Consider the following 24497-nt stretch of genomic DNA (forward strand, 5'->3'; position numbering starts at 1 on the left):
GTTTTCGGATGCGTGATCCGAAAACTTCGGAGATCCATATGACCTCAATTTCGGGTCCCATGCACGAAGTTTTTTTTCTCCGTGCATGTATGTGTGAATATTAGAAATAATAAAAGCAGGTTACGTATGACTCTATCTCAATGTCATGATAAAAAGACAAGTTCATCAAAGATCTAAAACAAGTGGATCAAAATGCAAAATGATAAATAAGGGATCTAGGTATCTTATTCCCATCAATGGGAATTGAATTAGATCTTGTTAGTGTTTGGTATCAAATTCGCACATAAGGTCTAAACTCGATGGAAAATCCCTATAGTGACGTCACTGAGGAAACAATCCACGGCAGGACCTACTGGATCAGCTCCGTCTCGGTTGTAGCTATGTTGAAACCGGTTTCTTTTTCGGGCGATGACATGGCAGTAACCCCGCCGATTTGGACCGCGCAATGCGTCTCGCAGTCACAGTTTCGGCTGAGAAATCCGCAGCGCCGCAGCCGCTACCACCGGCACCTCCCAAGGATTAGGTAATTAATTAGCCACTGGACCGGAAAGCAATATATCGTTCACAACACGAGTTAATTGCCGAAAAACCGACGCATTCATTGAAGATCTAATCGCTTCTAAATTCGGTTCATGGGCGGAAATTGCGGGTGGGGGTTTGCCGACTAGAAATCTACCTGGCCCCTGCTCCTCAGAAATGTGAGGGATTTTGAAGTACAAGACATATCTTTCATTAGAGTACCTGTATAGGGAGAGTAGCGACAGATCGGTTCATGGAGGGCTTAGGGCCCAAGAGTGCAGCCACCCTTCTGAGCAACTTCTAACACACAAAATTTCACTGCCAGCCTACAGATTTCAATTCTAACCAAGATGGCTAAGAATGTACATAAATGAGCGTTCTTCCGCAAAAATAAGTAAATTTATGCAAAAAGTAAACCAAATACATGCTTTCTAAACGACGGTTCGTAACAATTGTATTTGTAAATCGCTCTGGACATTCGAAATTCATAGGTTGGCTGCCCTTTTGGGCCCTAACTTTATTCGCGGAGGCATCGGTGAAGGCCTGATGGACTTTCGGAGTTTCAGATCTGTCGCTACTCTCCCTATACAGGTACTCTATCTTTCATCTTCTAGTCCAGGGGCCACGAATAGTCACTTTCGCGTGCCGCCCTGAAACTTTCAGGGTATCTCCAAGGGTCCCTGGGACACCTTTTTCCAACAATCAAAATGTCCGTTCCCCGGGACAACATATTCAAAATGGCCGCAAATTTTATTTAAGAATTTCTTTGTAATGAGAGCGGAAAATTGACCGGGATTTCAAATTCTGCGACCCGCTGAAAACCTGACCATTGACACCTCACTGTGTACCTAATGTTGCATAGCACATTGTTTCTGAACATTGACCCTGAACAGTAGGTAATTTCTGCCGCCTTAGACATGGTTACATTACGGAGGAGGGACTACTGAGGTTAGAGGAGAGGAAAAAGGAGGTTGGAGAACTAAATAGGAAGAGGGTATAGTCAGGGCCGGATTTACCTACTTGCCGCCCATGCCCGCCTGTATTTTGCCGCCCTCATCTCATTCGTCTTGAAACATCAATAAAAACCATCAAGTGAGCGTGCCGGAGAGGAGGGGGTGTATAAGACACGTTTACCTACTCGTGTTGGATACATTTTTTGCGAAAGCCCTGTCAACACTACTAGCAAAATTTCACGGAACTTTGCGCGAAAGTTAAGCTCCGTAAACCTATCTCTGTGTGGACAAGATCCTCCAGTTATAAGAAATGAACCAAAAAATTATGAAAGAACAAACATAAATATGGTTTAATAATTTTAACTTCCGTCGTTGCGCCGCGCTGATCGCCCTGTGTTTGGCGCAATGCGTGAAGTATTCCTGCAGTCTTGTAGGCGCTATGCGTTTCACGCCAACCGCTCTTGACCGGACTGTGTTTGGCGCAGTGAGTGAAGTATTCATGCAGTCTTGTAGGCGCTAATATGTGTTACATGCCGACCGCCGCGCCGCGCCGAGGGCTTGTACTTTTCATCTCAAGTCCTCGTCATCATTCCTCTCTGCGCCGAGCTCCAGGCCAAATTGCGTGTTTAGTTCCTCCCTTAACTCGACTAATTAAAGATGCTGTCCCTCGTATCACCGAAAAACCGAAAGAAAAGAGAAAACCGAAGTGGAAAGTGTAAACCGGAAATATGAAGTGAGAACTAGAAGTTGAAGGTGAAAACTGTTTTACAAGGGGCACCGGAAATGGGAAGAGAAACCGGAGATGGAAGTTGTTAACCAGTAATGGGAAAATGAAAACAGGAAATAATAAGTTAAAACCTGAAGTGGATGGAGGAAATCGGAAGTGGAAGGTGAATACCGGAAGTAAGTATATGAGAAAACCGGTATAATTATGTCCTCATATGCGCATCTTTGACCCTAGCCGGAGACAGAATGGAGAAAATGCATGCAAATTTTTTATCGCTTAATCTGAAAGTGCTTAAAGAGCTGATTTCACAGTAATTTTTATAATTTTTTTCTGATGTTGGAAATAGTATAAAAACAGATTTAAAAGTGAGAAAATGCACCGCCCAGTGACGTCATCTGGCAGCATTTCCCATTTAAACACATGTATTTTAGCAGATTTGATCATTTTGTCATATATTCTCCAATAATTGTTAAAGTCATGAACCAAGAATATATCCTCGTGTTCAGTTCACTCTGTAGTTTCCACTTATACCTAAACACAAACATCAGACACCTAGGCAAATTCTCTATTAATGATTATGTGGTTACGATTTTTTACTTCACCGCATTATTACACAAATAATGAAAAACACTGGGAGGAACCCTGAAGGCAAACACTGAATTTAATCCCTCAAATTGAATGAAACGTCGGATTTGCATAAACAATAAACAAAGTTTAATTATAATATCAACAACTTGGCAAGCAAGTTGTGGGCAACGGGTGGTTGGTGTACTACTCATTCATAAAATATAGGTCAGCTGATATTGAAGCTGAAAACATACCTCTTACGTTACGTGTAAGTAATTTTGTTGACGTTTTGTCAGTTTCTCAAGATCCCCTTTATCTTCTTCTCGTAATGAATATTGCGGCTCAAGTTTATCTTTGACGCTGGGATTACATATATTTTTCTTTTAGTTTTGGCAGTTTCTATTCTGTGACTTCGCATCATCAATTTCAACAATGTATCCGCACTGCTCAGTTTCTATTTAATTTGTTTCATGCAGGCAAGTACTTGTGCACAACACCATTCACGCTTTGCCTGTTAAGTCCTCTCCAAATAATTATTTATTTCTTACTGATTTCACTACTCACTCCATTAGAAGTAGGAGAGAGTTTCTTAGTTTTTATTTATCGTTTTTGCTGAATCCTCGGATGACGATTAAATATTTCACTTATTCATCAATTGTCTACGAAGTACCCATCCTATTAACGTACTTATCACAGAATCTAGCCATCCGGATTCCAGCATAAGAATTATTCTTGGTTAACAATCAATGCTATTAATCACGTAGCTACAATCAAAACGGACCTCCTTTCTTACACTACCTACTAGGCGGAAACTTTGTTAAGGAGTGGAGTATCTCAAAAGCCATAAGTTACCTAACCAAGCACACCCGCTCCAATAGACTCATTATTGAATATGCTCATCAAGATAGTTTAAAGTTACACACTATGGCTTTTTTCTATAAATATTTTGTTGTTAACTGAATATTCTGCAGTCCTATGAATAATTCTCTACTCCGTCTGAAACCTTTGCATGCACACTGCTGAGTCACAGCTTGTTCACTGTTTTATCATTTTGAGCCAGCTAATTTATCATCTGCAGAGAGTTTCTGAAATTAACACCTATTTTTAATGTGATATCCCGTACTGCGAGTAATTTATTTTTAAATTAGCATCAAGGTGCTGTATACTTGAATGGGGGGAACTAATTTCTCATGCTTGTCAATTCCTCTCCTCTTCTCTTGATATCAATGCTTAGAATTTTGTTTTATTATTTTCATATGTGTTTATTTTTCTCATGTCCAGATCCAACCACCCAGAAACCAATTCAATCTTTTTTCTTTCAGATTTTTTTCTCAAATGGCCGGAAGATATCAAAGGTGCCTTTGATCAAGAATGCAGATAACCTTTCATGAGTGTATCATCTGGCATTTGGAGCTGATGTGCCCGCAGTTTTGTTTTGGCCTAGGAGCAGGATAAACTAACATCTGCTTCCAGAGAATATAATGTGGAAACTAAACATAAGACCTGTGACTTATATCTTAATCTCCTTTTCTCTCAGCAACTATTATTTTACTTTTGGAAACATAAGAAAGTAACCACCCTGCCATAAAATGTTAAGAACTAAAGTTCGAATTCACACCTGTAAAGTTATTCTAATCACATCACTAGTATGGGTATTAATAGATGTAATTTTGTTAACATTTTATTCTGACTGTATCGGGCCAGGTTGCAATAGTAATGGTAACAATAACTTTGTCACCAATAATCTCAACAATGATGGAATTGATAATGCTCTCCGAAGACGATCAATAGATAATGAAATCAAAAATGAAGAGTCAAATGGCCACCATAAAGATTCAGATGATAGATTTTCTAATAGAGAACAATCAAAAGTAGTTATCTCTGCGAACAAATCAAAGCGACTAAGGTCATGGAAACCTGCCCCTCCGGTTACTCCGCACAAAAAACTACCTGGAGAGCTAGGAGAAGGTGTGCATGTCAAAAACGATGAGCTTGCGAAAGAAAAGTTCAAATTAAACCAGTTCAACATTATTGCCAGTGATGCCATAGCCTTGAATCGCTCTCTGAAAGATGTTCGCTATGAAATGTAAGATATATTCTCTTTGTTCACTCTTTATTTTTAAAATGCCCCTCTAATGTATCTCCTCATCTATTTTAATCTATCATGCTCCTTGCTGACTAGTGCATCTAATTTTGCACCGCTGATTCCAATAAAGTAATTAAGAATGAAAAGAATCTGTACAGCTTTCAATAAAGGAAAATATAAGCTAGAGTGGAGTGAAAGAATTACAGTAAGTCAGAATATATTCATTTGTGTAAATAGACTGCAAGAATCCTATCGCAGATAGTGAAGTATATTCTTTTAAAAGATAAATTGAAATAGTACGAAGAAAGAAAAATACCTATCTATTATTTATTTGCATAACTTGCATTGAAATTTTTTCATAACTATCACAGGTTCTCCAAGGAAAAATTAGTTAACCATGTTGTAAATAAAGTATTGTTCACGGAGAAGAAAAATTTATTCAGAATATTTCAGCAACTGATAGTTTTTAAATATCCTTATTTTTTTACAGGTGCAAACATAAAAGATATCCCACCAAATTACCATCCACAAGCATTGTCATTGTTTTTCATAATGAGGCTTGGTCTACTTTGCTACGAACTGTTTGGAGTGTCATCAACAGATCACCCAGGGAATTATTAGAGGAAGTTATTCTGGTTGACGATGCTAGTGAAAGAGGTAATTTTTTTGTAAATATTTTTACTAATTGAGCTGAGTGTGGCACACTTTCCTTTGATAAATCTCAAAAATGCCAAGGTAAGTATTTCATCAACCATTGGTGCCATGGAATATACTTTGAAGTTTACGGTAGAAACATTGAGATCATATGTTCATAGGTAAATATGTACTTAGATTGTGAATGCATAACGCAGAGACCCGTATTTTGGCCTGTCAGTTTGGTTTCTCCCTAACACCAGTTTAGGTCAGTAGGCATTTGATATCACTCATCTTTTACATAAACATTCTAGTCAACTTTTATTTTTCTGGTTTATAATGTGGTAATATCATTTTAACATTAGGTACCATCAAGAACTATTCGCACAAAAGAAGTGAAGAAAAGTTTTAAAACAGGAATAAAGGTAAAGGCTAAAGGTAATAGGAGGAAAAAGAACACTTTGAGGACGTTTTCAATCACCTTTATCTGGCAAGGTTTCAGACCGAACTGAACTAAGAAAAGAGAACTACTTTTAAAAACAGCTGACGCTTTTTGCCAACAGTGGGATATGTTTGTAAATAACCTTTAATGACAGCAGTAATAGTTCAATATGAAATAAGCATTGGTTTTTTGTATGGCACCTTTGTTTTTTGTTTTTTAAACGTTATCTTTTTTTCTTTTCTTGCAGATCATCTTGGTAAAGAACTGGATGATTATGTTGCCACCCTCCCTGTGCCTGTCAAGGTTTTAAGAACACCTAAACGCTCTGGACTAATACGAGCTAGATTACTAGGTGCAAAGCATGTTGAAGGTAGTGTCATCACATTCCTGGATGCCCATTGTGAGTGTGCGGAAGGCTGGTTAGAGCCATTGCTTGCACGAATTGCTCTAAATAGGTATGTTTAATACCAATGCCTCTTATCACATCTTTGGATAGTGAAAAATTCAGTGGTAAAACTACGAAAACTTAAAAGCCAGCGTGCTGTTTCGTAATCTCTCACTCCTCAAGACCTTAGACAAAGACTTATCATTATTACACTTCGAGAAGCAGAGTAATTTTTAATTGAAAAGCTTGTCAACAGGTAAAGCAGAAAAATTGGTAATTCCATTGCAATTTTTGAAAATCTCAGAGAATGTTTTAACTTTTAAAGGAAATGAACCAAATAACTCTTATACGTCTTTTGTGAATTTTCTCTTCTCATTCAAAAATAGGTAAGTATTCACAAAAAATTTCAAAGATGTGTTTAGTTTGCTTTCATTTTAAAAAATAAAATATATCCACTCTCAGATTCTGTCAAAGAAAATCTGTTATTTAGTATTCTCTCTAAAAAAAAAAATGCAAGTGGAGATTTGCAACATAGCAAACAGAACCACAAAATTTTTAACTTAAACAGTACATATTCAGAAAATGTGTAATACTTTGACAGATTCTGTTATTTAAAAGAGTTACAGTTAACATTTACTTGTGCAAATACATACTAAGCTCAGAAGTATCTTCTTAGCCTTTGAGGAGGTTTTTGTCTCTCCTGAAAAATCCAATTTTTGGCAAAGTTCACCTCAAAAATGCCTGATTTGTCTATCTGTAAATGTGATTATTCTGTTACATTTCTTTGAGTAGTATTTCTTTATTTTAATATAATAAAAAAAAAGTTAATTTGCATCTGTCTCTTAACTTTTGATTTTTAATTTAAGCTAGTCAATTTTAAGTACCTGTAAATTCTCTTTCGTTAGTTCTTAGTCCTTTAAAATGTCGGTGAATTTTTTCAATCATTTCTGACCAGTCAAAACTTGTGAGGATAAGATGACACTTGTTACTCTACGTTTGCAACTGACTATGCTACTGATGTCTTTTGCTGTCAAGCAGTGACTGAAAGTAATGACAACACTGTACAAAGATATGTTTGACATTTTACTGTGTTTGGCAGTAAAAAGTAAATTAATATCGGCATATCTAACATGACTTGTTATGTACTTTGCACCATGAAAATGAACATTATTGTATCATATGTCCTATTCACCTTTCAGAAAAACAGTTGTCTGCCCAATAATTGATGTAATATCAGATGAAACATTTGAATATATCACAGCATCTGACATGACTTGGGGCGGATTCAATTGGAAACTTAACTTCAGATGGTAAGCTTACTATACATTCGTAAAGGTTATAAAAGGTGTCAACTCAGTAACCTCAAACATTTAGCATCATACCTTCGTCACTGGAACTTATTTTTCTTGCAATCCATCATGCTAGACCACTGTGGCTCATTATTAGATTATAGGCAACCAAATTATTTAACTCATGCTAAATGTAGCTAGGATATTTATCCAGGTACAGAGTTTATACAAAAACAAACAGAAAGCCTTTCCTTCAATTTTTACTCTCTTGCTCCCTCGCAGGCACCTAGAGAAAGCATTGTCGTTGTCCAAAAAGAAAAGGTGATATTTCATCATTTCTAGGCTTTTTAAGGTGCTTAGAGTCAAATAAACCCTACTAAAAAAAAAAGTATGTTGGTCCGTCAGGCGGTCCTTTTTCTGTGTACAGCCATATCTCAAAATCTATTTGTTCAATTTTTTACGATTTTGTTCATCTTGATTTTCCATTCTCCTATTTAAAATAGCTTATTTCAATCCAGGTATCGGGTACCTCAAAGAGAAATGGCGCGCAGGAAGAACGACCGCACTGCTCCTCTACGAACTCCAACAATGGCTGGTGGATTATTCTCTATTGACAAAGACTTTTTCTATGAACTTGGAGCTTACGATGAAGGAATGGACATCTGGGGTGGCGAAAATCTAGAAATGTCTTTTAGGGTAAGTTCTGATAAGAGTAATTTATTTATTAGTCACTTTTATTTTGCAATTACTTGTTATCTGAATTCTACAAGTTAAGGCCAGGAAATTTTAAGTAAAACGCCAGTGGACTTTTTTAACTATCATTTTGTTTCTAATATAACTACTAAAAAGTTCTTCAAAAATTTTGGGAAAAATGTAAAGAAGACTGAAAAGCAGATCATGATAGGAAATCATCTAGATAAGCATGGCCAATATTGTAGTATTGCATAATTACCAGTACATGCAGCTTTGAAATTTAACTCAATTTTTGTGAATCTAAAACTTCAAATTATTTTGAATTTACCTTCTCTGTTGAAGTTTGTTTTTGCTTCTGATGAATGCAAACCTTTGCACAAGGTTGCCACAGTCAGGGAATTTTGGGAAATCTCGGAGAATGCTAAAAAGTGAGGGAGAACTTGGCAATTTCAGAGAAAAATTGTTGTTAAGTTATCTTTACTTGCTTTCTGGGATAAGTTTGACGTTTTGATCGACAAATCTTGCCTGAACACTTCTTCAAATTATGTCTTCGAAACTTTCTGGCATATTTTCAATTGTCAGAGAATTTTACCACAATATGTCAAGGAAATTAGGGAACTTCATTTTCTAAATTCTGTGGCGATTTTTTATTCATACCCATATAAATCTGTCCATACATATACATTTAGTGTCTTGAATACACAAATAACCCTTAATTATTTAGACCTTTTTTTTACCTTGCTTTTGTTCTTTTTGTTTGTGCTCATTTCCATCCAATGTTCAGTGGATCAGCATTTCAATGTAACCAAAAACCGTTGAAATTGAAATGCTCTCAGGGCAAAATTTATTTTGGGGCAAAAATTTGTTCTTAGATCCCCATATTGAATAGAATTTATTCAGGTTCAGTTCAAGCCTGAAAGTATGAGCTTTTCTTTCAAACTTCATAGAAATGCAAGAAGAAAAAAGTGAAAAAGATTCAAAGATTGGCTTGAGAGGTTACTCTAGATCAATAACCTATTTTCCCCATATGTGTGTTTTTGTTCAGCTCAAAGTCCCATTTTTCACTCTGCCAGATCTCGTATCCTTACTGAGCCCTTTCAAATCGTTTTCTAATTCTTATCAATGGTGAAACTGGAGACGGGTGTTCCTTAATTGGGTTGTTTCAAAATAACTCATTTTTTGCAGTTTTTCAAACCAGTATGACATTGGGTGAGATTTCTGGAGAATACACATGATAAAATAAAGAGAACACAACGAATTTCAACAAATATCATCATTGTTCCAAAGAATACAACGCGTATGACCAAAGATCTGCCACAATGCCAATTTGAATAGGTGTTTTCCCAGTTTCACCATTGATACACTCCTGTGATAGTGTAATGCAAAGCTTTTGTTTTGATCAGTAAGAGCACTAATATTGCCTTTAAAAGCAGTGTCAAATTATTAAAATGATTGTTGAGGTATTGTAGTTTAAAATATGTTAAATGTATCTTTAATAATTGAATCAGTGAGAACGGAAACACACCAACTAGGTAACTCGAAAATGCTCAACTTCCATCAAAGACAATTAATTTACATAAAGGTCAGTGAAGTTAGCGCATCCGTTCCAACTTGGACCTTTAAAGTGTCCATAAGTACTTGTCTTTCGGAAGCAAAAGTCTTTTTCTTAAACTAACTTCTTCACCTACTGTGCAGTTTTATGTGTGTCTTGATAATTTTCTTTTTTCCGAGTTGGTGTGTTTTCATTCCCACTGATTAAATTAATGACAAATTTTTTGTGTTTTACGTAATGTTTCACTCAATTTCTGTTCGCTCCTGTGAGTATATACATATCTACATGCACTTTAAAATGAAGTCATTGTGTAGCCATTTACTGCCATTTTAGCTAATCTTTTTCCATTACCCATGATTGCTGTTGTGCGAATCTCACAGTTCCATCTCTTCAGCTAATTTTTTGGTCACTTCATTACTCATTCTCATCCTTTATATTTTAATTTTTATTTTTAGTGATAGTTGCGTCTCAAAAAGTTGCAGTTTCCTCTTTATTCTCAAATTGTGGTTTGCAAGGTGTTACATGGTTGATGAATGCATCAACTTTTGTGGGTTTTTTGCTTTTTGCTATAATTTACCTCATTTTATATGTGAACTTGATGAATTAATCACAGCTCATTAACTAAACGTATTTAGTGAAACGGGTTCATCTACATTGAAAGATTTAAGAAAGAACCTATCTGTTAAATAGATAAATCAAAGTGTAGGATTGGAGTTGGGAAGCTGGTTAAATTTTTGCCCAAGTGCTATCATGAAGGGGAATCAAAGCAGTAGAAAAATATTACTTACTGAGCAAGATGCAGATGAAGGGTTTTTCCCTAAATTCTCATACAAATAGAGTCGTTTTGCAAAGTGTTGCTTCATATAGAAATTACATCCAGCCGAAGAAGTCTATCTGCGGGTGAGATAACAACTTCCATAATATGGTAACAAATTGGAAAAGGGACCATTAGAAAAGGTATGAATTTAAGCATTCTGATACATATTTATTCATTAGAATTTCATGTAGAGCACAATTCTTGCATCAAAAATTACTGCACTGAACTCCTAACTAAGATATTAACATTTTAATTTATGCAGTAGTTACGGGAAATTTGAATTGCCCGGTCTCAAGAAACACAATACTCTATGTGAGTCAAATCGCGCACTACAACGGTTTTGACAGGCTTCTCCATCAATCACTGTTCATTTTCCATTCTTAATTGTTCCAAGTGTAAACATTTCGCCATAGCTGAGCCAAAGCGTCAAGATGGAGATCATCAAACACTGTTCATTTCCCACCCTTAATTGTTCTAAGTGTAAACAATTTGCTATAGCTGAGCCAAAGCGTCAAGATGGAGATCGCCATATTTTTCATATCGCAGAGACTGCCACGGTAAGGTTTAGTTTGCAATCTAATGTACAAGGACCATTGTGTTTTCATGAGCCGAAGATTTGAATTCACACCTCAAGAAACATTAAATATCTTGGTTAGGAGTCGATTTCAGTAATTTTCGTTGCATGCGTTGTGTTCTACATTAAACTCTTGTTAAGAAATATGTATCAGAATGCTTAACTTCGTACCTTGTCTAGTGGTCCATACTTGCAGGTAGTTTGAAAGTTTATGGGAAGTAATTCGAGTGATTTTATTTAAGGAACTGAAGATTTTTGTGCCGCAACACCTTTCTTCTCTTTTTTACTTGATGCAGGAACACTTGTTTCATTAACACTTGAAAGCTAATTTGTTGGTGGAAACTACTTTTGTCCGTATCTGAGCATTACTGTGTCATTAATACATGTTATCTGTAGGTGTGGCAGTGTGGTGGCATCCTAGAAATAATTCCATGTTCTCACGTGGGTCATGTTTTTCGTGATAAATCCCCCTACACTTTCCCTGGCGGTGTTTCAAAAATTGTTTTACATAACGCTGCCCGTGTTGCTGAAGTTTGGATGGATGAGTGGAGAGATTTCTATTATGCAATGAATCCAGGTAAAATGTGACCCATCTAAAGTATTTGGTCCTCTGTATTATGTTCGTCTCCTTTTGTTTGTTCAATCATCGGTTGTGGTTTTTCTTCTTTTTCATAATGGGTCACAGACTTCGCACTAAATTTTAAAATCAGCTGCTCAAACTGCCTCTAAATGTTGTATCATCTGGGTTATAACAGTATGCTTTGCAATTCTTTTCTATATACATATTTAGTTATTTTGTTGTGTACTATGTCTTTCAGTTTGTATTAGTCTCTCTCTATATCACACAATTTAGATTTTTTTTATCAGAATGTATATTGCCGTTTGTAACTGAAAAACTGTATGAAACGGATCTTGTTTGTGGCTGTAATTCCCAATAATCGTTTGGTGATGGAATCATTTTTTGGTGAAACTAGCTGGGCATGAGGACTGTTTCAAGTTATTATCCAACTAATGTTTGCATTATTTTTTATTCTGCCATTAAGGTTTCAAAAATCTCTGCATGAACTGGAACTACAAAACATATCTCCACTAAAATTATTTTCAAAACCATAAAAGCATATAACTTGTGAGCAAATCGATTGATTATTGTGTTTCTACAAAACCAAAAGTACCATTGGCAGTTATGTCTCAAAATTAGAACAATCATCAACATCAGCATTCCCAATTTATTTATCAATGGGCCAACTCACAGTACACTGATGCTCCGATTTAGAAGAATATCCCTTGGAATTTCACTTAAGCCATCATATTCCGATAATACACCCCACAATTGTCCGTTTGTAGCTCCAAGGCAATCCAAAGCTTTCGATTCCCCTGTTATTACAGGATATTATAGACTGGTTTACATCCTGTAATTTGACCTCTGCAAAATTAAATGGACAGTGAAATACATATTGCATCAACACCAGAACCTGTTGGCAGCATTATCAAACCATTAAGTAGTTGCCGCCAAGTGCAGGTGTTTTGTCTTACAGTTTTCTTTTACAGTACAAAATGGTCATCTAGCTTTGCTTCTGCTGCCATTAGATGCTTTCAATAAACGCTGAAGCATCAGTCATGGTCATGTTATTTATTTTTGCCGTATCTGAATTTACAAATTAGTACATTTTGCATTTAAAGTCAGCGTTTTTAGTTTTAACTGAATTTTTTATCAATATATTTAACTTTTCTTACCTTTTCTTAGCATTGCTCCTCATTTTAACCTCAAAGAATGATTTTACTCTAACCAATTGCTAATTAACACCTCCTCTAACTTACTCTGATTTTAGATCTCAGAAGTTGTGCTACTTTTAAGAACAATACCGCAAACTTACAAGCTTACTAATCATTTTCATTTATTTCATGTCACTGTTCTGTAGATAACAGGTCATCTTTTTGTTTTTGCGTTTGTCTGTGAAACAAGAAAGAGAAGGTTAGAAAGCACGGGAGATGTCACCAGAAAGAATAATTTACCACACAGGCTGTACATCATGGGCAAATATCTTTAAAGGATATACCTAATCAACTTTTCTCTACCTAATTTCTCCCCTCCCCCTCCCTCTTCTATATGTATTTATGTGGATGGGCAATGAGCAGTTTTGGGCATCATCGACCGTGCCGGGGCAAATCAGCCATGCATCATCAACAATTACTAGGAATCGTTAATTATGTGGAATTTTGTTGACCAATGATGAAAAAATCAGCCACATTCATGCATTTTTCATGATGCTCCGTTGGTCAAGTGCATTATTAAATTACAATTAACATCTTGCATTGTGTTTCCATGGCCAAGGAAAACACTGGCAAACACTGATTGTGTGACCAAAAGTGACTATAAAACTTGGTGAGCGTTGGAAAAAGCAGTCTTTGCCCGAAACCTAGTCATTGCGTGTGACATATGTGCACATTAGTCTATGAAGTTTTTAGGTACAAGTTACCCTAGGTTAAAAAATTAAGCAGAATAATACAGCCTCATTTTTCAACTTTACAAGAACTTTTTATAAATTAAAGTTGAGGATTTCAAATCGGTGATCTGACTTTTGATGGAATTCAACTCTCATTAATTTAAATACATATATCAGTACAAAGTAACAGTTTCCTAGAGACATTATAGCTCTACAATTAGAAGTAGCCGTAACAAAGGAAGTGGATTTCTGAGCTATTTCGTTTCATTTAAGCACATTCCGTAATGTAAACAAACTTTTAGTTGTATTGACGTATAACTTGTGTAGGCCCAAGTTTAATTTAATTTTTAATCGATATTTCATACCGGTCCTTTAATTTACCATTTAAAGAAAAAATTTAGCCTTCTTTTTTTTTGCTCTATCCTTCTTGCCTACTAACTAACATACTTTGTGGGTTGCAGCTGGTTCTTTTAGTGGTATTCCACGGCTTGCCTGCACTAGAACTAAATAATCTAGTTCACATTGAAGCATTTTACTACTAACTAAATGTTACCTACTTTTCAGAGTTTTATTTTTAAATTTAATAGCAAGCCTGTTGTAATAAATTTTTTGCAGGAAATGGGTGTTGTTCATTTAACTTGGTTCATCAAAAATAGGTTTTTTTTTTTGTTTTTTTTTTTGAAGTTTTCTGTTGCTTTTTGCAGTGAAAGTTTCCTCTAAAATAAATATCAATGGTGGCAGTTTCTCCTTGTGGTTTTATTTGCCTTTATTAATTTTATTTCTTCAGCTCTTTTCCTGTTTTCAAAACTTAGATGGGGGAAAACCAAATAAAAGAGAATCAGTTTTACAGTCCACTCAGTTCACCAGCATCAGCCTTTCAGACTCTCATAAAATTTCATAATTTTCGCCATTGAATCCAAATTCTTACTTTTTATAACATTTTAAATAATGAAAAAAACCTTCATTAACTCTATCATTGTAATTTAACAGTATATTTTGAATTTAACCACCAAGGCAAAAGTATAAGATGCTTTATTAAGGATGTCAACATGAAAAAATACCTCTGTAATGTCTCACACCTCTCAATGTCTCTGTAATGTTTTCCACCCTCTAAGTTCTGAAAACGTTAGATCATGCTCATACCACACAAAAGAGAGCAGTGTTTTGGGGTGTTTTTAGTTGCTTCTAATGTTGTTGCTGTGAATCCTGTTTCTCTTTCTTTCTTTTTTTTCATTATCATCATCATTTTTTTTGTCTGTACTAATAATGTTTGCATGGAAAATGGACTGTAATTTCTTTTGCCAAGAGCTTTTTAACTGCTTTTTCTAAGTAAGATTGATTGGTACTTAGACTTGGATGTGCGGGGGGTCATTGGAAATCCACCCATGCTCTCATGTCGGTCATGTGTTCCGCAAAGCAACCCCTTACTCATTTCCTGGTGGAACGGCTAGGATTGTCAACCATAACAATGCCCGTTTGGCTCATGTATGGTTAGATGAATGGAAAGAATTCTACTTTGCCATCAGCCCAGGTATGCCCTGTTCTTCTGGCAATTTTGTCCCCTTGCTGAAGCAAAAAGTAATTTTTTGCAGCTTTGGGGGGGGGGGGGGATACAGTTTCAACATAACCTGTATTGTGAATACAAGAATTTACAGAAATTATGGAGATCCAATTATGGAGATCCATTAAGTCATGCATACACAGCCTCCAAAATTATCTGTAATATCCCTGCCCTTTAGTTTTGCCCTATTCATATGCTTTTGTGCCAGTTTGTAGTCATTAAAATTTGGATATCCGGCAAAGCTTTCAATTATCTCATATTAGTATTTTTTATGACAGATACTGACCCAACAGGGTAAGTTTGTAAACAGTTAGCAATACTATGAACTTTTATGGAAGGATTTTCATTATACCCCACCCATAAGTTTTACTTTTTCAAATTGGTGATGGGAAGTTTCCTCACCTCATTTATCATATATCTCTTTTGGTTTGTAGCTTCTACATAATTGTCTTTGCTGTGAAGGGTATAGATTTACGTAGGTGTCATTTTATTAATTTATTTATTTATTTAGTGGGCCCAAATCTGTAGCTGAGCCCCTATTCATCAAGCTCATCTCGTAATTACTCAGTGAAGTGTCATTTTTGTTTTCAAGCTTACAGTCTACTTAATTTCTGGGCCTTTTATATTTTCATTTTATGTTGTGTTCTGGTTTTTTCTTTCTTATGAAAGGTTATTAGTCGTCACTACTCAGTACTCACAAGAAGAAAAGGGATAAAAATCTGTCATCCATCGTTTCTTCTTTTCTTCCCCTCTAACAAAAATGTGGCTATAAAATACTCAACATTTATATTTTCCCCTTGAGCAGCTCGCCGTTTATTTTTAGGTTAGAGTTCATGGCATATAATTGCTGAACATAAACAATATCAGAAGAATCAAATCCTGAAGGAGGCTAGAAAAAAAACTACAACCCCCTCCCTCCCCCCTCCATCTCTTTAATATTGCATGGGCTGCACTTTTTACTCCAATCTCTCAGAATACAGAAACCTAATTTAAAGAAATTAAAGTTTAGGACCAACGTTTTGCCTTTGAAGTAGGAATGATCACTTATGATTGAAAAAACTACTCAAAATATCCTAAAGAAGCCAGTATCAGTTTTAAAACATCAGCAATTTAAACCCCGATCATCTTTTTGATCATCCGATAATTTTAATGAGGTGAACAGCAATACATCTCATTGAATATTTGATTTTATACTTTGAATTTTGAAGGCTTTAGTCATTTTTAAGACTCTATTTGAAATCTATGACATAGAGATCACTTCTTGACTTGAAATTAAATTAGCTTTAACCGAAGAGTAACTTTAAACTTCCTTCTTTAAGGTTCTTTCAAAATGTTTAGAAGAGTCTTCGAGTCAAAGTATATGTGATTTCAGAGAGCATCATTATATGAAATAATCCCTGCAATGTAAGATCATATACTTCTTTTTATCAGATATTGTGCATAATAAAACACATTTGTGAATACCTACAAAAAAGGTTTAATTTTTTTAAGAATTTTTGAAACAGTAAAGAAAATATTCAATTTTATATTTTAAGCAAATTTTTAAAATTTAGCACCCAGACAATCATATTTTTATACATTTTAACCCATGGAAGCTATCCTACATGACTAGAAATCAAAAATCAACATTGCCGTGCTGTATTTTCAAAAATTCTGTGTGATTTCTTTTTCTATTAGATGTTTATTTCTTATTATTTTTCTTTGTTTCTGATCACTCATTTATATCAGGTGCAGGGAATGTTGATGTTGGCGACTTAACTGAGAGGAAAGAACTGCGGAAACGTTTGCAGTGCAAATCATTCCGATGGTACTTAGAGAACATATATCCTGAATCTCAGATGCCTTTAGATTATTATTATCTTGGAGAGGTAAGTCAAAATTTTCTAAGCTTAATTTATTTGTTCATTTTACAATTCCTGGTCAGATTAGTTTGAGTCTGTCCAACAATTTTTTGAACAATATCTTATGATCTTGTCGTTAAATTGCAGTATTTAAAAGATTTCCATTCTTATAATCGTATACACACTAAAAGCCATCTTTATAGTTGGAGTGTGCCATTAATGTTCCAAAAAAAATTTACTATCTTTAATATGTTCGTCAAGTTATCGCATCAATCTCTATCTTAAAAATTTCAGCGATCTACATTATTAAAGAAAATACTGTTATGGAAGATAGCAACTGTAATATTTCTGTCGTTTTAACGCTTTGCAGCATGACAATAATAACTGATTGTTAATAAGTAAATCACTCTTTAGAGCCCTCAAATCCCATTTCAAACCCATTGGCAAAACTCAAGTGACAATATTGCATGATACTAGAGACTAACTATTTTGTCAAGTTTGATCAATAAAACTAATGCTCAATTATTCTGCCTCTCCGACCTCTCTGAATTATTTTATTTTCAACCAGAATTAAGAGCTTTATAAGTTCCTATTTCTATGACTATGAATCGGAAATAAAAGTTTAATTGTACGTTTTGAATTTTAGATTAAAAATGCAGAAACAGAGAACTGCTTGGATACCCTTGGGCACAAAAGTGGAGAAAAACTTGGCATGAACTACTGTCATGGACTTGGCGGAAACCAGGTAAGTTTTATTTTGTCCTGTTCATATTGCCCAATCTATTGCTGTATGTCGAGGGGCAATGACCATGCAAAATTTAGTGATAATTGAAAAGTCCTAAAATTAATTCATCCAATGTATGCAACTCAATGAATTCCCATAATTTCAGGAAATTCATATTCGATTGATCAAATTGTACTTTATGTTTACACTGCAGGGGCCAAAAATGGTGCTAAATTAGTGTGAGCCTTTACTTTTGGCACTAAATAAAACTGTAAAAGTAATTTCTTTTTGTAAACAAAGTGTATATCCAATTTTAATAGACTCATTTTCTCTATTTTTCTTTCTTTTTCATGCAAACAAGTTTTACACAGTTTCTTATCCTACTTATATGTAGAAAGGTGGATTTATTCAGAGGTTTAGAAATACCAAGAGAAAAGAATGGACTTCAGCCAGTAGGCAGGGAAAATCTATGCCTCTCTTTGACAGTTGAGTTAAAACAGCACCTGTGGACATTTTTTATGCTTATTTGAACGAGACAGTTGGCTTGGTAGCAAATCATGTGAAAATCGATCTCAGGAAACACATTATTTTTTAATAGTTTTACTTCTGTAATACTGTGTCACTATAATTTTCTTGCCACCGGATGCACCCGATGTTTCTTTCGATTTCTTGGAGTTTTAAAATTTTTTTGCTGCAGATTTAGCTAAATACCTGTCAAAAAAATTCCGCAAAGATTTCACTCGATGTTTCTTCAGGAATATACCTCTCAGTTCCAAACCCAGGTGTGCTTGTTTTTATCGCAACAATCTATGTTTCATTAAAAATGCACTTAGTCCAATTTTAGTTTCAAATAGATTGAATTTAATTCAATCTCGCAAAAATTATTAACTTTTGTTTTGAAATTGTTGCAATTGAACCTCACTGAATATAAAATCAAACCCCAAAAGATTGTTGATTATATTAACATAAAGTTGTGTTTGGACTAAAACAATAGTTGCATGTATGTTTCTATGTTTTGTCTGTCAATGAAAAATTAATTTGGATCATGCTTTCAGGTCTTTGCCTACACAAAACGCGCTCAAATTATGTCTGATGATAACTGCCTTGATGCAGCTCGTAATGATGGCCCTGTCATGCTCATACGCTGCCACGGAATGAAGGGTAATCAAGAGTGGCATTATGACACAGAGGTAATTTTCATTTCTCAAATTTTTTTGTTTTACTGTGGCCATTTAGGATCAAAGGAATCTTAGTGCTGATAAATTAAAATTTGAGATAATTTGTACAGCTGTATTGAGGCGCATTTTAAATTCATTTTTATGGAAAATTTTGGACTGAAGGTTACAATTCAATACATGTAAGTTTTAAAAAGAGCCGTGATCGACAATTTTATAAGCCATATTTCAGACACAAAATTATTCGATTATGATACACCTCTCTGCTTTTCATTAGCACAAAATAACTTAACTGAATGACAAAAATCCAAGGCTCCTAAAAGAAATAAAAAGAAGACTTAATAGCAGCATTTGCTCTGCTAGGATTTCTTTTTGATAGAAATAGCTGCAAAGGTACCCCGCTGCTTGTTTTCCTGTGTTTTAATATGGAATCGTTTTCTTACCACCGCGCTTCATTAGCCAAATACATGAACTCGCCAGGTGCAAACATTACCCTGACTGCACTGAGAGTTGCAGCTTGGCGCCAGTCCGGTTCAATGTTTTGGCATATTTTTCTTCTAAAAGAAAACAATTCTGCTTTTCTTCAAACGGACAATGCAACAGCGTCTCCAATAATCAGAAAAAATGTATCACAGCAGTCTCCTTCTAACGGAGGTCCAACACACACATTTTCCAACCTACAAGTATCAACTATCGTAACCTAATTTTGCTCACTGCGCAACTACCCTCTTCCTCATGAAGTGAGTGATAGGCAGAATTTTTCATTGCATTTATTTTCTTTTTGTTTCAAGACTCAAGAAATAACTCACGAAGCTACAAAGCAATGCCTGCAGAAGCCATCACCAAGTGATACATCAATCCCATTGTTAAGGAATTGTGATGGGTCACTCGGACAAAAATGGACAATGCAGAGGAATTTTCGGTGGCAAGCAAGTACATCACAGAGCAATTTCCAGTGGCAAGCTAGTTAATACATTCCACTTAAACTGTAGTTAATCGGGCTGTGAATCCTCTCTTCTACTTTTAATGTTCAATTTTCTATTTAAATACCATGTTTTTGCCATTATCCTGCAATTAGGTACTCAGTAATACTCCTGAAATATTGTTATATTTTTTTTTTTTAATTTTTTTTTCTATAGGTTTTTTTTTTTTTTTTTTCGTAATTTAATTAGCGCTCAAATATTTTGCAAGGATAAGTCGCAACATATTTTGAATATTTCGTGCATTTTGTTGATTTTTGTTACTCTTAAATATCATGGATGTACTAATTCCTGAATGGTTGAACAGAGCTTCAAGTGCCTTTAATTTTTATTTAGTTTTAATTTGTATTTGTCGGGTAAATTTACTCTTGACTTACTGAAGACTTGCTATGTATTCAGTTAGAACCAATGTAAATTTCAGTAAGAACAAATGTACTCATAGAAAATATAACAGAGCTTCATAATTCGTACGCAAAATTGAAGATGAAGATGAAGATGTGTTAAAATATAGCCTTAAAAGAAAAATGTAAGTTACACCTCAAGGAAGATCTTAATTTGCTAACTAGGGAGTGTTTTGAAAGCTTTAACCACAGGGCAAACTTCTGCTGAAATGTTTCAACAGATGTCAAGAATATCCTCATCACTTGGTTTCACCACACAAGCCTTAGCTGTGCTGAAAATTTGTATTAAACTGATTCAACCAAGTTCGCTAAACTAGCTCAACTGAAACTCTGCAAAAATTTGCCTTTGTGGCCAAAACCTTCGTATTTCCACCTGATTTCTCATTGAACTCAAAACTTTTTTTCATTATGTATTATTTGTGTTGACAAGAAGAAATTAATAGTATCTCTACAAATAGTAATTAATGAAACATTTAATTCTTGTTCAGAAATCTTCATGAAAAAGAATGTTTGCAATTTTCTATTATCATATCGTAGAGGCTGCAAATCTTATTTGATAAGTGTCTCAATTTTTATTTGCTTTTTAAATCAAATTTGATTAATTGCAATCAAGTAAACAGCAAATTCAATACTTAGTCCATACATTGGTCTAAAAGAAGAAAGATTAGCAAAGCTGAGATTTCTTCAAGTGTATGAAGTGCAATGTTGATCCTTGCATTTATATCTCTCCCATTAGGGTTTTACAGAATTTGAAACTTTGCCTCCCTTTGTACAAGTGATTCTTTTTCTCTTGTTTAATTTTTTAAATTTTTTTTTATTTTTTATTTTATTTTTTTATCATTTTTTTTTTTTTTTTTTTTTTTTTTTTTATATAGATAGCACATACTTTTGTCATTACCGCAAGTTGAGTTATGATTCAAACAATCAGACCATCTTTTATGTTTCTGTATTTTTCTTATTTTGCCATCGAATCTTCCTCTCTTTCAAAGCAGGTGGAAGGGGGAAAAATCTTAACATTTGATGACAATATTCGTGTGTATCAGTTATTTAATTTTAGTTGATATTTCATGTACTTAATTTTTTATTGCTTTTTACATACTTAATAGCATTGAATCAGGAGAAAAAATGTTGAACAAATTCTACTCGCGACATTTTAGAGTTCAAATATTAAATGTGTGTAATGGATCAGTGGCAGAGGTCGCAATGTTGTCTCGTTTGTTGAAATATTAAAGAGCTGAAAGCAAGTTGAAAATAAATGAGTAAATAAGTTGAAATAAATGGGTTTAAGTGGCAAATGCTGCCCAATGGCATTTCAAAGTGGTCTATTTTTTCAACTGCAAAGCAAATTTTCTCTGTAATCTGACCGGAAAAAATTGTGAAAAATACTCTAAACTCAGCTCATTTACTACTTTAGTGTAAAGTAAAGTAATAAAACTTTCTTCTGCCACTGACCCATACGATCTTAACCTCATTCCATTGCTTACTGGTCAGTGAAAGTGTTTTTTCAGGTTATACAAGAGCATTTATTCTTACAGTTATTTTTTTGCAATTTGTTTTGCTACTACTAGTTTTCTCACTTATTCCAAAATTTTAAAAGTGATGTATTCCTTCCTTTATTTTCTTTCTTCTAATCACACGTGGAATGTTGAAAATTTTAGGTCAAATTCTCTTAGAAGTCCACTATAAATCCTAAATCATCTACTTATCAGTCTTTTTAACCTTAAAAACTATCACTAAAAAGTGAAGATCAACTGATTGTAACTGTGCGTGAGTCCCTCACACTAAAATGTATGTACTTTTAGTCTTTTATCGGTTATGATGATTTTTAACCTGATTTTTCTTAATTTGTCTTTTATTTTATTTTTAAAGCTCACTCATTTACTTGCTTGACAATACAAAAAATTTTCTCAGTTCATTGTTCTGATTTCAAGAGAGTTCATGTGTTTTTAAACCTACAAAGACCGTCGTAACATACATCACCACTCTTTCATTCCTATTGTTCGCAGAAAAATGCATTCAAACTGTCATTGGAAAGACCTCGTAAATTTAACCAGATTCTTTTTTTTACACAAATTCTCATAAATTTAAGAAAATTCTTAATTTTCTCAAGATTCTCCAACAAAATCTTTCAAAGTTCTTATATCAAATTAATCCTCTAATTTCACCTTTGATTTCAAACCAAAATACTTATTCCATCATAAAATTAGATATCTTGATTGATTATACATTCGTTCAAGAAATACAAGCACACCATTGTAGACAAATTTGTAAGTGTTCCCTTTGATTTTGAAATTTTAGAAATTTCTTATCAGGCTGTACCTCCTCGAACTGAATCTAATTTAATTTTTTAGGCTTTTCCCTTCTTTGTAATCCTTAAGTTTCTCTATTTGTACATTCTATGATTTGTATAGTTTGATTTATTCTTAGGATTATTTTTGTTGCCATGTCGCCTGTTGCTCTTCTCATATCAGTGAGTCTTATATTGAGTTCACCTTCAAATCTTCAGTATAAGTTGCAGTACTTTTTAATAATGTTGCTTTCGATTTGGATTATAAATTATGTCAGCGTAAACTTCTCTCTGGAAAATAATCAAAATTACTGTAGGACTTTGAGAATAAGAGCTAATATAGGTTAGATAATTCGTAATGATTTATCCATGTTTTTCTCCTTGTTTGAAGGAAAGTCATCGATTGTCGGGAGAAAATTCCAGTTTGATTAGGCTCCAATTAGGACCACTCGAAGTATGCAGCATTTTTAAAGGCTCAAGAACAGCAAGGTCTGTGACTACTGCTCTAAGAGCAATTGTCACATAATTAGTGCCTAAACGCATCATTAACTTGTCACAGGCATGAATTAATAATCTGTTTAAAAAGAAGTGTACTGCAAGGTTTTTTAAGTTTAACATTCCAAGCTCAGAGTAAAGGAAAATGCGAATCTGAAAGGAGCCATACGCCAAGGTCTATGATGAGAGAGGCTCTACGCAAGATTTTGTATTTTCTTTCAATCCTTGATGCTCCTGCTTCGAGTGCCCATGAATTCATCTCGAGGAATGGCGGCAGAGATTCATGATCTGTTATGTGTTACTGTAAAGGTCTGACTAACAATGTTTTTATTTTACCACTAGTGATTGAAGCCAGTGAGATCACAAGTGTTCTTAAGGGAACTAACATGACCAAACTTTAGGCTGGATTTAATTTTGGTCATTCTACTCAAAAGCAACCCAGTATTGATTCCTACCTACATATCCTTAAAATTAATATCTGTCGGTTATTGATCTCTCAAGTCTGCATGTCTGTATGTTTTTTAATGGATGGTTCTCAGTTTTTTTCCCTAATAGACTTACTTGTACCCTCTTAAAGGAGGTTTTAAAACTAAAGATAGTCTTAGGTTTATAAGAGATAAAATATTTTCAATGCTCACAAGCGCAGACAATACAGGAGTAGGTGAAAGTTTCTTGGCTCTCTATTTAAATGCAATTCCTTTGTGGTTTTTTATCCCTCCTTTGTATGTTTTTTCCACCCTTAAAACTGGTGGTCTTACAGAAAGGTATTAAATCCTCTCAATCAATTTTAATTTGTATTCACCATAAATCACTTTCAGTATGAGTTTTAGAGCTTCTCAGCTCATATTTGGATAATTGGAGTCATAGCAGAACCCACACCCGCTATGTTAGGTAATTATATACACTTAATATGAATTTTAGTTAAATTTTCAGAAAATTTATCCAAGAATTTAACAATTCTGCGTTTTTAATTTATTAAATGGTTGTGTGTAAATGCGATCCGTGCTGGAACAAAAATTTGAAACTTTGAAAAAGTAGATTCCCTCAAAAACAGTGATGTGTTTAACAATGAACATCAACCCGTCCTTCTCTGTTGATTTTATACTGTGCAATGTTTTAGGTACTGCAGTTTTGTTTTTAATTTCAAATGATTCTACTTTATTATTTCTGTTATCATCATTCTAAGTTACGTTATGAAGATAGTTTATTGTAATTTCTTATGTTTATATTTTTAGGCTAACATTATTTTTTATAAATGGAAATAAAAAGAAACAAAATTATGAATTACAACAGCCTTAAATTTTTACATCGGCATAATATACATTTTCATTCTCTCCTAGAGTCCTGTTAAA

The 24497-nt window shown here is 34.4% G+C and overlaps 1 protein-coding gene across 2 annotated transcripts; it reads left to right on the forward strand.

Annotated features, from left to right (window-relative positions):
• Nucleotides 1–3033: 3033 nt before the first annotated feature.
• Nucleotides 3034–24435, forward strand: Pgant5 (polypeptide N-acetylgalactosaminyltransferase 5). 2 transcript variants are annotated; one of them, XM_019052716.2, is made up of 11 exons: nucleotides 3034–3242; nucleotides 4089–4852; nucleotides 5343–5509; nucleotides 6175–6382; nucleotides 7512–7622; nucleotides 8120–8297; nucleotides 15032–15212; nucleotides 16971–17110; nucleotides 17730–17828; nucleotides 18863–18997; nucleotides 19774–24435. In XM_019052716.2, the coding sequence occupies exons 2-11, from the start codon at nucleotides 4356–4358 to the stop codon at nucleotides 19951–19953; spliced, it is 1896 nt and encodes a 631-aa protein (XP_018908261.2). In that variant the 5' UTR covers nucleotides 3034–3242; nucleotides 4089–4355; the 3' UTR covers nucleotides 19954–24435. The 2 variants fall into 2 exon arrangements, with proteins under 2 accessions (XP_018908261.2, XP_018908260.2); XM_019052715.2 differs by lacking the exon at nucleotides 15032–15212 and adding an exon at nucleotides 11634–11814 and having other exon boundaries at nucleotides 3036–3242.
• Nucleotides 24436–24497: the final 62 nt, after the last annotated feature.

Source organism: Bemisia tabaci, chromosome 5 (assembly GCF_918797505.1).
Source record: "Bemisia tabaci chromosome 5, PGI_BMITA_v3".
NCBI lineage: Eukaryota > Metazoa > Arthropoda > Insecta > Hemiptera > Aleyrodidae > Bemisia > Bemisia tabaci.